Here is a 13,038-nt window from a genome sequence, read left to right on the forward strand (position 1 = left end):
TCCCATTTTCGAAGCGGCATTATTGTTCTGACTGAAATAGAAAAGGACATGAGCGGCAAGCACCGCTGCTGTGAATGGCCGATGCTATGACTAATAACACAATTAGGCGTGCCATTAAAAAGTTCCTAATACCTGAGCTTTCTGGGCCTGGCCATGATTGAACCCCACATTTACATCTCTGAGCAGATGTGTAATTGCGGGGGAAGGGGACTATGTGAACTTTGATGTATAAATCTATATAACGATCCATAAAAATGCAAATGAAATAGGTAATGAGAGAATATTCCAGCATGTTTTAGAATGGAGTTTCCAAACACAGCAGGGGGAAAGACATTATAGCAGTTCAAAGGGTTGCAGTAGCACTGCTCTGTGACATACTTGCCACACATGCCCTGACACACTTACTGGCTCCCATGTTCCTTAGGGATTTAAACTAAAGTGTTTGTACACCTGTTTATCTGTTCAAAATATCTTCTGAAATATATAGTATTAAGGGCAGCTCTGTGTTGCTGCAGGTAGTGTGGCTGTTAGACAGTTCCAAGGAACTGTGGCTGTGGGTTCAGCGCCCAACCTCAGGTCACTGTTTGTGGGGTGTTCGGTGGAGGTGTGTTCTCCCTGTGTCTGTGTGTGTTCCCTCTGTGTGCTCCAGTTTCCTCCCACAGATATTGGTAGGTTGACTGGCTGTGTGAAATGGTTCACAGATCTGAGGGTGTGATCCCCTGTGATGGACTGGTGCTCTGTCCAGGATGTGTTCCTGCCCAGTGATTCCAAGTAGGCTCTGGACCATATCCCTGACCAGGATGAAGCAGTTACAGAAGATGAATGAAGGGTATTAATAGCTCTGAAACAGTTACTGCTCCTACTCTTTTGGGAAGGCTGTAGAATGGGCTTGAGGAACGTTTTATAAATTGGGTGCCAAATTAATATTTATATATCTGTGCATGGGCAACTGACTGCAACAAATTTGCCTATAGCCAGCCATAAAGAGCCATGATCGACCACAAATTCACCATCGATTTGTGTGGCCTCAGTATTTTTGCAATCAGTTCACTCCCCACATAACTGACATCTAACAAGGTGTCCAGACCTTTTTTTTTTAGGTTGTTGTCAAGAAGCTTGCTGTGCAGTCAAATTATTCCTGAGCACCTTCATTTTCTCTGTTCCTACTGTTCTTTGTAGTGTGGTATTGTTGCATGTTTGGTGGTGTGATGTTTTTCAGTATTACTGAGAAAGGTGAGGGCTTCTCAGCAAATTAAACGCACTGACTCTCATTTAAAGCCAAACAGTAGTCCATTCTCCAATTTACTTGAAAAACACAACACTGGTTATCAGTGTTAGTGGTAGATTTAGTTGATGCCAGGTCTGCAAACACTGGAGAAAACTGAAATCACAGTTCTCTCAGTTGACTGGATCATTTAAAAAGTGCTTCATTAATTTGCATAACATAACATGAGTATCTGCATAATTCGGAAAAATTTAACCAATAAAAATGCAGGAAATATTTGGTGGGTCATATAATATTGACTGGAGAGCAATATATAGCCCACGGCCTGGAAGCTCACCACTCCTTTTTTGGTTTAAGCTTTGGAAACTTTGGTGAGGATTTGATGGTATTTAGCCATAAGAACATTAGTGAGGTAAGATACTGATAATGGTGATTGTTTCAGTTCAGCTGACCCTCCAATTGCCATTCCAAAATCAAAGTAAAAACTTTTATGTCAAATATTTTCAGAACACCATAGTATGTATATATGGACAATGGTTGCAGCTGACTTGAACTGATTATAAGGGGTGGATACAACAGCAAGTTACAAATGTTAGGTAGGTTGCATTTTACAGAACCAGCTTAATAGTCATCTGCTTTGATTTACAGGTTTAAATGGCCATATCTACAATGGACAAATATGACTGACAATGAAACAAGATTTTCTTGCATTTATCTGTGTTATGTTTTGTTGTGGAAGAGTTTTCCAAGATCGACTGAGGCACAGCTAGAGGGCAAGCAATACAAGCAATTGTTTCGGGCCCTCAGTTAAATTCCAAAGGAACAAGATGTAAAATATTAAACATGTTTATATGATACTAAAATAGAATATTATATTAAACACCCACCAAAGTCAGAAAGAATAGATTTACAGTATAGAATGCACTATTACAAAACAAAAATATTTAAGCATTGGGCTGTGGGGGACCAGGAGCGTGTTCTCTGGAGTAATGGAGCTCTATATTGTTTGTGAACATCAGCACCTGAATTCACTAATGCTCTTGTGGTTAAATGCAAACAAATTGCCACAGCAAATGTTATCAATGTCTTGTGAGAGACCTTAGTAGCATCTAGTGTAGGTTGTTAGTGCAGCAAAAATAGGAAAATATCCCTTCTAGTACTTTTGCTTTAAAACAAAGGTAGCCAAATGTGACTTATGTGCTTATCCAGTGCTGTACAAAAGTCAGGGACCATGCCTCATATTAGAATATCAAAAATATAAGTGATAAATGCACAAATGCTTATATATCATACCAATACCATATTAGATGTAGTCATGGCATACTTTCATTATTTTTTGTGACTTTGCTGGGCTCTGGAGTGGTTGGTCTATAGTTTTCATAGCACTGGCAGTTTCATTATTAGATATGTGAACATTCTTTTTTTGTTCTTTTTTCTAAATAGTGACTTTTTGATCATTCCAAAATCTGCACTGACCAACAGAATAGAGGTGTCTCACAGAGTGTGTGACAGAAATACCTGTGAAGCAATTTCATTACTGGACACATGACTATGAATACTGACATTTTTATTTACATGTATGGCATTTGGCATTCTCAATCACAAACATTTCTGATCTTAATCACATTGCAGTGGTGGGTAAAAAGGTCCCGTGCAGGGAACTGAAAACAAATAACATTCAAACAATTAATGACAGTACTGTGACCCCGAACTGGATAAGCAATTACAGATAATGAATGAATGAACGAATGAATGAATGAATGAATGAATTAGTGACAGTGGTATTGTGAGGAACACCTAGAGCTTGTTCAGTTTGAGAGTTTGTTTAAGTCAGAAACTTAGCTCTTCTGTCTGTGACTAGATGCTCCAATGTCTCTGACCAGATGGCAGTCTGGAAAACAGCCTGTGTGCTGGGTGACTGCAGTTTGCTGTGATTTTATGAGGATTTCTCAGCGTCCTGACTGGTCAATGTCCTGTAAAGCTGTGAGTTTGTTGCATGAAATAAGCTCTTCTATACTCATCACTCTCTGGAGAACTTTGTGGTCACAGAGGGAGCTTCTGTCTGAGCAGACGGTGATCCAGTCAGGCAAAATACTCTCTTTGGTGCATTACCAGAAGTTACTGAGGACTTTCCAATGCCAACCCATATATACATATGGGACACATGATGTTAATTTTTCAGAACTTTTGAAGTCTATGCTAGTGAAAATGGTAATGGTTCAGCTTACTTTCTTAGAATCAGAATCAAACTCTGCAAACTATTCTTCTGCTGCTTGGAGATGACTAGTGTCTTAGAGACTCGAGATGACCTGGGTGACAGATATTTGATGGTGGGCTGAAGTCAGATAGCCCAATGAAGCCTAATATAGCATAATATAATATATTTATTTATTTATTATTGCGGGCGGCACGGTGGTGCAGCGGGTAGTGTCACAGTCACACAGCTCCAGGGACCTGGAGGTTGTGTGTTTGAGTCCCGCTCTGGGTGAGTGTCTGTGAGGGGGTGGCATGGTGGCGCAGCAGGTAGTGTCGCAGTCACACAGCTCCAGGGGCCTGGAGGTTGTGGGTTTGAGTGAGAGATCACTGATAGATGGAAATACACAAATCATAAATTCTGTCATTTGGATGGAGCTAAGGGAAACAAAGCTGAACAACTTTATCTTATGTGACATGATGAATCACATATAAAACCCCTTTATGAAATTCAGTAGCTTACTCAAATGCTGTATTTGAAATTACTTCTTAGGTAGTCGCACTACATCTTCTGATAAAGAAATTTATGTTAACTAAACAAAAGGAATGCTGTGTTAAATAAAGACAAAGGCTTAAATTAAGAAGGCTAGTTTAAAGAGCAACACCAGCAGTCTTTCAGTCCCACCTCACCCCCGAGGCATATTCATGAGTCTGGTGTAGATTTCAAATTAATCCAAATAAGTCAGCAAAGGGATATTGCTCCCCCTGGTGCTGTCCTGATGTGTGTGTGTGTGTGTGTGTGGGGGGGGGGGGGGGTATGGATGTGGGAGGGTGTGGGTGTGGGTGTGTTTGTTCACTGGGTTAAATGTGGAGTCTGTTTCACAGTACTGTTTCACTTTTTTCCCCGAATGTCATGGCATGTGATGCTAAATGGAGTCTAGCTGGCTACTAAGCTGATGATGCTTAGTGCCAGGCTCTGCTACAGTTTAAATGTTGGATTTAAACTTTGCACCATCTGGTGTATAAATAAATAAGAAGGTTTGAAATCTTAGATGTGGTGGGCATATGTGTGTGAATTAAAGTTCAGTGATTATGTAAGAAGCCCTGGAAAAACCTGTACTGAGCAAAATCCCAGAATGGAAGCATAAGTCGATGGGTAATGGAGGATAGGTATGAAATTTCTGAGCATACTCCTTTCCCTCCATCAGGATTGGAGGGAGGGTGGGAGGGAGGGGGCAAAGAGCATGAGTATACTGTAAGAGAGTTACTTCCACTGTATGGCTTGTCACTAGCAGGAAAACAAAAGGGATCCATGCATGGTTTGTGACTGACAGGGGGCTCACAAACAAACAGAGCAGACGGCACCTGTGGAAAGAGGAGGAGAGGGTAAAAATAGACGTGTTAAAGCGGTGAGGTTGCGGTAATTAAGCTACTGTTAGCTGCAGTAGTATACATATTGTGGAATGATGAGGCCATTGGTGAGTGGGTGAGTGGGGGACTCTAGAGTAATGTAGTATGTCTTACAGGGCAAAGTACAATGACTAATGTTCGTAAAATGCTTCCATACTTTTGCATTTGTATTATGTTTGAGATAAATAACTTATTTATATCTCATTTACCTACTTGCAATTAATCAAAACATGGCAGAGAAATAGGATTTGGGCTGAAAGTCTTGATTTCACTGCCAAAAAACATCTCATCACAGGTGAAATTATCTTATATCTGGTCAGTATATATATTTCTCATTTGAAATTTTGGTTAAAAGAATACTGTACAATCATTTAATTGATTTCTGGAAATTTCATCTGGTTTTATATGATTTTACAAGGTATTATTTTCTAATTTCATTGAAAAATCTGCCAAAAGATTAATACACATTGTGTGGACAAAAAAATGAGTATTGTGTCTAGGACATCGCAATGTTGAAATACAGTGCATATTCCAGATGAGAAATGTGTAGTGGGTCCTCTCTCTATTGTTAATCACACTGGGCTGTTTAAAGCAAGGTCGACTCCCTGACCTCTGGCCATCATCCCTTGTCTGGATGGGTGGTCATGAACAGGTAAAAGGTATAAAAGGAAAATCCATTTTGAGGCCTGTCACACTGTCATCACATCATCAGTGTCTTTGCCAAGGCACATAAGCAGAGCCCAGACTATCTTCAGAGAGCTATATTTAGACCACTGCGGGGTGTACATCAATTGGCTATGCTTTTTTTATGACAACCAGTTGTCATTATACCTGCTCATTAGCAGAAACACATCATTTTATCTCATTTCATTCAAATCAATAATTGCATCTAACGAAAGACTGCAGTTAATTTGTCTTCCTTGAACCTTCCTTTTCCTCTTCTATTTCTTATAATATTTTGTCCAAAAAACTCTTCATCAAGAAATCAACACCTGTTCAACTTCTGAATTACTTGGTTTAATCATGGTTCAATCAATGGTTTAATGTTGTAAGACAACTGGTATTAAGTAAAGGACTTTGTATGCTGAGCTCAATTTCGTCTCTTCTATTTTCGGAACGTACCTGTGTGCTTTTGGGAAAGTACTTGGGGTTATTTCCTAGGGTGAAACTTCCTAGGTGGCGTAGTCGGGCTCACACTAATTTAAACACTAGCCAAGGCCACACCAGCAATGTGGTATACAATTTTAGCCACATACCCAACCCTAGCAATGAACTAGCAAACACCTGTGATAACCACCAACTGTCCACCTTTGATACCAGAGCTGCTACTGCTACTAACACAGAAGCAACTAAAAAGCAATAAACTACCAACAACTTAAGAACCACCTAGGACTTGCTCTGCATTATGCACTCTATATTAATCAGACTACCAAATTATTAAATGCCACCAAAATTAGATGATACAAACATTGTGAAACTAACATAATCAGTATCCATAAGTCTCATGGTTATAATTTGTATAAAATTATTTTTAATAGTCTTTTTTAAAATGTTAATTCATAACAGTTAGCACTGAGCTAGTGCAGACTGCTATTTTAGTAATGTGAATGTCAGCTGAGGAATGTAGTCTATTGAATCAGCTCTAGAGTAATGTTAAACTTGCTGGAATAATTAGAAAAAAGAGTCACGTTATGGAGTTAAAGTTTTATAGCGTGTCAACACTAATGGTTTTACAAGATAGAAATTCAGACCTTTTTGTGTTTTGTAAAATTAACTTTTTGTAAATATTAAACCATATTAGCAAATCAACCATGTTTTGAATTCCTCATCTTTTAAAATGTAGTGTTTAATTAAATTCAGTTTAATAATGTCAAGGAACTGGTTGTTCTGAAAATATTTATTTATTAATATATTTGTGTATGTTACCTTTACAAGGCTCTTGTACAGGTATCATGTTTTTAAATGCAGTATACTGAAACATTTCTATTTCAGAAATCACTGGGCAAAATAAAACATTCTGTTTTTTTTAATGTCTCTTCTGGGTCTGTGCCTCCGAGTTCTCTGAGTGAAAGTAATGTATGCCAACCTTTACATGCTTTTCCTTTCACACACTGTTCAGAAACACTGAATGCTATAACACATGTGACAGCACATTTCGATATGTCATCAGTACAGCCTGTAATAACTCTCCAGTGGATTTCAAAGCATATTGTCTTTATAGTGGTTCATGAATTGGTTATGATTTAGGTATCAATTTATGTCCTTCTTGGAAAGGTAAGAAGACTTTTCCTGAAGTACTTTAGAGACATATTTTACACTACATTCAACATTGTACAATAAGAAAAATCACAATTATTCATTCATTTACTTTCTGTAAGTGCTTCATCCTGTTCAGGGTCACAGTTGATCAATAGCCTGCCCAGAATCACTGGGTGCAAATAATAATAGAATAAAACAAAATTTCATAAACTCTCTTTGTATTGTGAGGGAAAATGAAGAAAAATCCTGATGTATGTGGATAGAAATAAAAAAGAATTTTTACAAATTAATATTACCAGTGAATATTAAAGAGGACATATTACACCAATTTTTAGAGTTAGAATAGGTCTATGGGGTTATACAAAACATGTTCATGAAGTTCTTTGCACAAAATCACTCGCACCAGCTCTATTCTTGCCAGTTTCAGTCTGTTTAAGAAAGAGCTGTCACTTTTATGCAAATAAGTTGTTGCTGGCCACGCCCCACCCATCCAATGTTTACACAGGTGAGGGGTGGTGCCAGGGTGGTTCTATGCAAAATTCCTTATTGTGATGTCCAAAAGGCCTGTAGAAGCATATGATTCCTGACACCAAAATCTTTTAATTGACTCAATTTTTTTTTCCCGTGCTTAGAATATTTATAGGAGCAGTAGAGACCCAAGTGGAAATACAAATCCACACAAAAAGTGAGTTCTGCATAATATGCCACCATTAAAGGGAATGATTCTGGGCACTAACAACACTCTCTTGTTGTTTACATTCGGAATCAAAGTGCCTTTTAAGGTGGAATGGTGTGTTTGAAGGGAAAAAATATTGTTGTTATTGCATGGCTGAAGTTTAAGTTAAGTTTAAGTCTGTATGTTTTTTATTCACTGTTTGAATTACCGCATGAGCTCATTTGAAACTCTAGATGTTAAGGTTTGTAGCACATTCAGTAATGCAATTAGCCGTCTCACAAATTTAGAGACATTTCCATCTTAAGTGATCTGATACAGCAAAAATATATCAATATTAGAAGTTCATGCTTTTCAATGATAGGAGTTCTCTCCATTCTCTAAATATACTCCAGATGCCTCTGCCATGAGCAGAAAAACTAGCATATTGGACCAAGATTTTTTTTTTTTTTTTTTTACTCATTTATAAACACTGGGGCTTTCTTAAATGCATCAGACAGTTTTCAGCAGACCAACAGACTGGAGAGCAGCAATGGTGAGGAAACACCTTGTAAATTTTATAAAAATGTTTTTTTTTTTATTTTAAATTTATTTATTTATCTTTTTTATTTCAATCATGATATACACCTTTAACACTGACTGTGTAATGCAGTTGATGTATAGCCATAATCGTCCATCATGCTGCACCTAGTCTTGAATTCAAGGCATAAATTAATAAGAAGCACTGTTATAAATCATTTTAATCACAAAACCAGAGTACATATCTAACTGAAGGACACAAATCTTAAAGAAGCACTGATTAACACCTCCACTGCAGAAGTTTTCTTAAATGTGAGTGAGTCAGAGTTACAAGTCAGTTCCCAGAGATAGATTGCATATTAAAATGATGTAGAAATTTAAAAAGGCAAACATTTACTTATAATAATACTTAGTGCATATAAAGTTGGTCAGTGTTTACAGCATGGACCATGCCATGTGAAACATCTTCTGAAAGACAAATACTGTTTAATTTTCATTGCTATATACTTAACAAACCCCACAGGGTGCTTATGTAAGAAGTGAAATTTATGAGCACACACAGACAGAAGCTATCACAGTAATCCTGATTCATTAACTAGACAACCTGGCAGATATTAAAGCATTTCAAACAGTCACAGCAGCAGCATATTTTCATTTCTGGTATTCTGGTTATCATTTTGTAAATACAATAGGACATTGTGAAAATAATTAATTTATACTCCCTTTATGTACATGCATGAACATATTATTACATAGAATTAAATCTGTGAGTGAGGTGAAGTTTTTGCACCAAAGTTATCATTGAAACTAAAATATATTAAACTCATCTACTGAAATAAAGACATTATAAACCAACTTGGGCTAGTATAAAATGCTTATTTACTACACAAATAGGAAAGCATACATTTATTATATTAATGGTCTCATTAAAATTGAAATACAAGCTCATTATCAAATACCAAAATTCCTACAGTTCCTAGGATTTATTGTTGCTATTATGTCTAATGTCTGCCCTAAACAAATATGAAGACATTTTGCTGTTCATGTACATATAGAGAAAGAGAGGCAAGTCTACTCTTCAAGTCAAAAACAAAATAAATTTACATATTCTCCTGTCAAAGATATTCAGCAACACTGGTGCATCACAAACATATTTTGTGTTCACAGCTACATGTGTACAGTCCTTCCACAAGAAGCAAAAACAGAAATTTGGTAATTTTTCCTTAAATTAAGTGGAAGGATTGGAAAGTTTTTTGTTTGAAATTGAACACTACTATTCACCAAAAACACAAACAGGCACATCTTTCAAAAAAGGTCATCGATATCCTTATTTTCATGGAAGGGTCTGGTAAAAACAATGTCTCTAATGGACCCTACATGGCCCTCCGTTTTTTGAGGCACTGCAGGGTATAAAGGCCTAAAACATGAATCTTGTAAAGAAAGCCTTACATAAACTTAAACCGTTCCATCTAGGGCAACAATTTATCTTCCTCTTTAGAGGAGTCATTGATTCAGGATCCACAAAAGGTGAACATCTTGACAATTGACTGCTTGTAATGAGTTGAGTTGGAGTTACAGACCCATGGTGGGGTAATGATGACCCAAAGATGAGGTCATCTTTGAATGGGCATCTAAAGAGTACAAGCACAAGCACTTAATAGCACCCCTTATTATGCTTTTCCTATATGTGAGTAAGAATGAGTTATGAGCAATTTCTATAAGGTATTTTACATCTAAAAAGCTGGGCAAGATAGAGAATTTGACCAGCTTGATTTTTACCCATCAACCCAAATAAAATCCTACCAAGGAAGAATAAAGTTAGGAGTGAAAATTGCCCAGCAGCAACCCAACATGAGGACAATAATGGATCATTTCTAGGCTGTGCACCTGAACATGCACAGGCTCCCACAGAACTTGTTTTGACTGAGTAGACAGGGTTGTCAGCTGCAGTATAGTTGGAGATGTACACTTCCTCTCCTGGGGAATTTTACAGGTTAGATGGGTCATACCAACTCCAAACAATTTACATTGTAATAGCTGGCTTAACATCAGAGCCTCCATTGGTAGTACATTACCCATTTGCTAACCTGAGCTCCATTCTCAAGGGTCCAGATGCAGCAACAGGAAGTGGAGGTGGAATGTTGTTAACCTCCACAAATAGAGCTTCCACACTAGTCACAGAGTACTTGGACTGGAAGAAGCAGTGGGTTAGGAGAAGTCATGTTCCCATCCATCGTTCCCACTGTTTGCTTCTCAAACTGGATTATTGAGCAAATGTCCAGTGACTTTACTAAATTTGTACTGCAAATATTTACATTCACTTTTCATAGTAATACAAATGTATCAGTACATGGAGGGTGCAAATGCAAGGGAAGTCAAAAATGATGAAATGAGATAATGTGATAACAAGAAATGTGATCTGACTGGTCAAACTAAGTCACATATTTGGAGATCTAATTTGAAAACAATTAAAACAACTTGAGTCCAATGTGAACCTCAGGTTTCAGGAAGCTTTGCTTGTCATTCAGAGAGCAGGAAATCTCCCTTGCTCAAACCACATATTCCACTGCCTCTATACAATGCCTTATGAGGAAACTAAAGTCATCCATGGACAAGACTTGCATCACTCACTCATAATGGCTGTCTCTGGTGATTGCAACACAAAGACCAATTCCCACTTCATGAGAGGACACCATCTTGTTTTCATACACCACAAATTCACCTTGCTTCTGTGAAGGACATGAAGGGCATTTAGCAATATTAACAGGAGCAGAAACAACAATTTAATCAAACATACTAACCATCACAGTGGTGCCACAGGCAGTCATGGGGAATTGGAATATTGCAAAGCTAGAATTAGTATCAGCTGGACTGCAGGGTTTCTTATACCTTATTATACCCTCCAAGAAGATTGACTGAATCCAAAATGAGCCTGGGCAGAGTTACCTCTTTTGCCACTACTAGCACAAACTGGCCATATATACTGGACAGTCACTACAGGAATGAACAGAAAGTGATTAGCTCCTCACTGTCACTACATGACCACTGAATTCGGCTGGAGGAGAGATAATACTATCGAGTTTGTTTTTCGGGGCCTGACCAAAGCCCTTAAGTTTCAGTGAAGAAATCTTAATGCTTCACTATTCCAAGGCATTTTGGACAAATGTTTTCAAATTTGTAGAAACAGTTTGAGGTAGGACCAAAACAAGGTCTATAAAGGCATTGTTTGCTGAGTTAATTGTGGAAAATCATGAAAGGCCTACACAGTGCCTTGGCCTCAACCCTACTCAACACCTTTGGGAACACCAAAGGGGAGACAAACTCTATAATAATTCTTATGGATATAGAATGGGATGCCGTGACATTCCCGTAGGTGTAATGTGTAGCTGTCTCAATATTTTTGTCAATATAGTGTATTTAAGCAGACTTTGATGGAGAAGATTGGACGAGTAAATATTGGGTTATAGATACCACACACCACAGAATATAGGAAAATCCTTTAGTTATCCATCAGTTATGCCAGGATCAGACCACATGAATTTAGCCCCATTTTGGCATGATTTTGTTGTATTGAACACATTTCCAGTGTCAGAACCGAATTTGAGCGTCGGGGCGAGTAATTGTCTTGTAGTGTGTCATAATCAAATATCAGCGGTGTGGCATCTGGGGTGCCTCATGACACCACAACAAAAAATATCACATGCTAGATTTTTTTTTAATCATTTCACCTATCCTGACATATCCTTCGGCATGTTCCTTGACGATGACCAATAGGAGGACAGAATGCTGTCTGGCACACATATGTAAACACAGAGAAGAGAAAGAGGGAGGCTGTTGCTGCAGCTGTCAAGTGGAAAAACAAAACTGAGGAAATGCTCTTGACATTAACACATTACCTTAAGTTCTCTTTGCAGAAGATAATCTATTCTCTCCTCCTCGAAACACACAGGAACATGTCCACAATCGTGTTATCTTCTTCTTCTGCTTTTTGGAACACAAAACAGCCAGCAGCACACACAGCACTTCTGTAGCCATGATTGACAGTTTCTTGACCTGCCTCGGAACTCACGCAATGACGTGAATGAAAAATGGTCGTGTCAAACATGTAGTGTTGCCTGACCAAGACATGGCACAAATTTATAGCACTAATCTGACATGCTGTGAAAGACAAACATATTGTGTAGCCTGATCCAGGCATTACCCTGATATCTAGGGACATCTTGAGATTTTCCAGAGGAGCAAACAGCCCTCAAATTTGGACTGATTATTGTGTAGGATGGACCAGTTTTAAAATGCTTTGGGGCAACTGGGCCCAAAATGAAGTCAGCTAGTCTAAGGCCTTCTCACGTGTGTTCCTAATCCATTTTTCAAAAAAAATGATCTCATCTGACCAAGCACAGTTTGGAAAAAAAATCCCAATCCAGTTAGTCTGTCCTTCAGTGTATCGGAGTAACAGCTCACTGAACAACAAAAGCAATGTCCTTCATGTTCTTGCTCTTATTCTGCATAAACCAATTTGTCTCAAAATATCCTCTCTTTTTTACTGAAGAAAGGGGAGGCAGAACGGTGCAAGTGGCTTCTGTGACTATATCAGGCTTTCTGGCTAACTAGCTGTACTACGTCACTAAGGCAAACCTTAACGAGGAAAGGTCCCACACCTCCGCTCGTTTTCATATGTGGGGTTAACAGTCAAACCTGGGTTCTTGGTTCTGCCCGCACCAGAGTGTTAATGGAGCAGCACGGTCACTATATGTTTGGA

At 38.2% G+C, this 13,038-nt stretch overlaps 1 protein-coding gene across 1 annotated transcript; it reads right to left on the reverse strand.

The window, feature by feature from the left end:
• Nucleotides 1-10,350: 10,350 nt before the first annotated feature.
• Nucleotides 10,351-12,498, reverse strand: zp2l1 (zona pellucida glycoprotein 2, like 1). Its single transcript, XM_066685914.1, has 4 exons — nt 12,481-12,498; nt 11,081-11,194; nt 10,911-11,008; nt 10,351-10,450 (listed from the first exon to the last, which is right to left on the reverse strand). The coding sequence occupies exons 1-4, from the start codon at nt 12,496-12,498 to the stop codon at nt 10,351-10,353; spliced, it is 330 nt and encodes a 109-aa protein (XP_066542011.1).
• Between the last annotated feature and the right edge of the window lie 540 nt (nt 12,499-13,038).

The sequence above is a fragment of the Hoplias malabaricus genome, chromosome 12, assembly GCF_029633855.1.
Source record: "Hoplias malabaricus isolate fHopMal1 chromosome 12, fHopMal1.hap1, whole genome shotgun sequence".
In the NCBI taxonomy this organism is placed as follows: domain Eukaryota; kingdom Metazoa; phylum Chordata; class Actinopteri; order Characiformes; family Erythrinidae; genus Hoplias; species Hoplias malabaricus.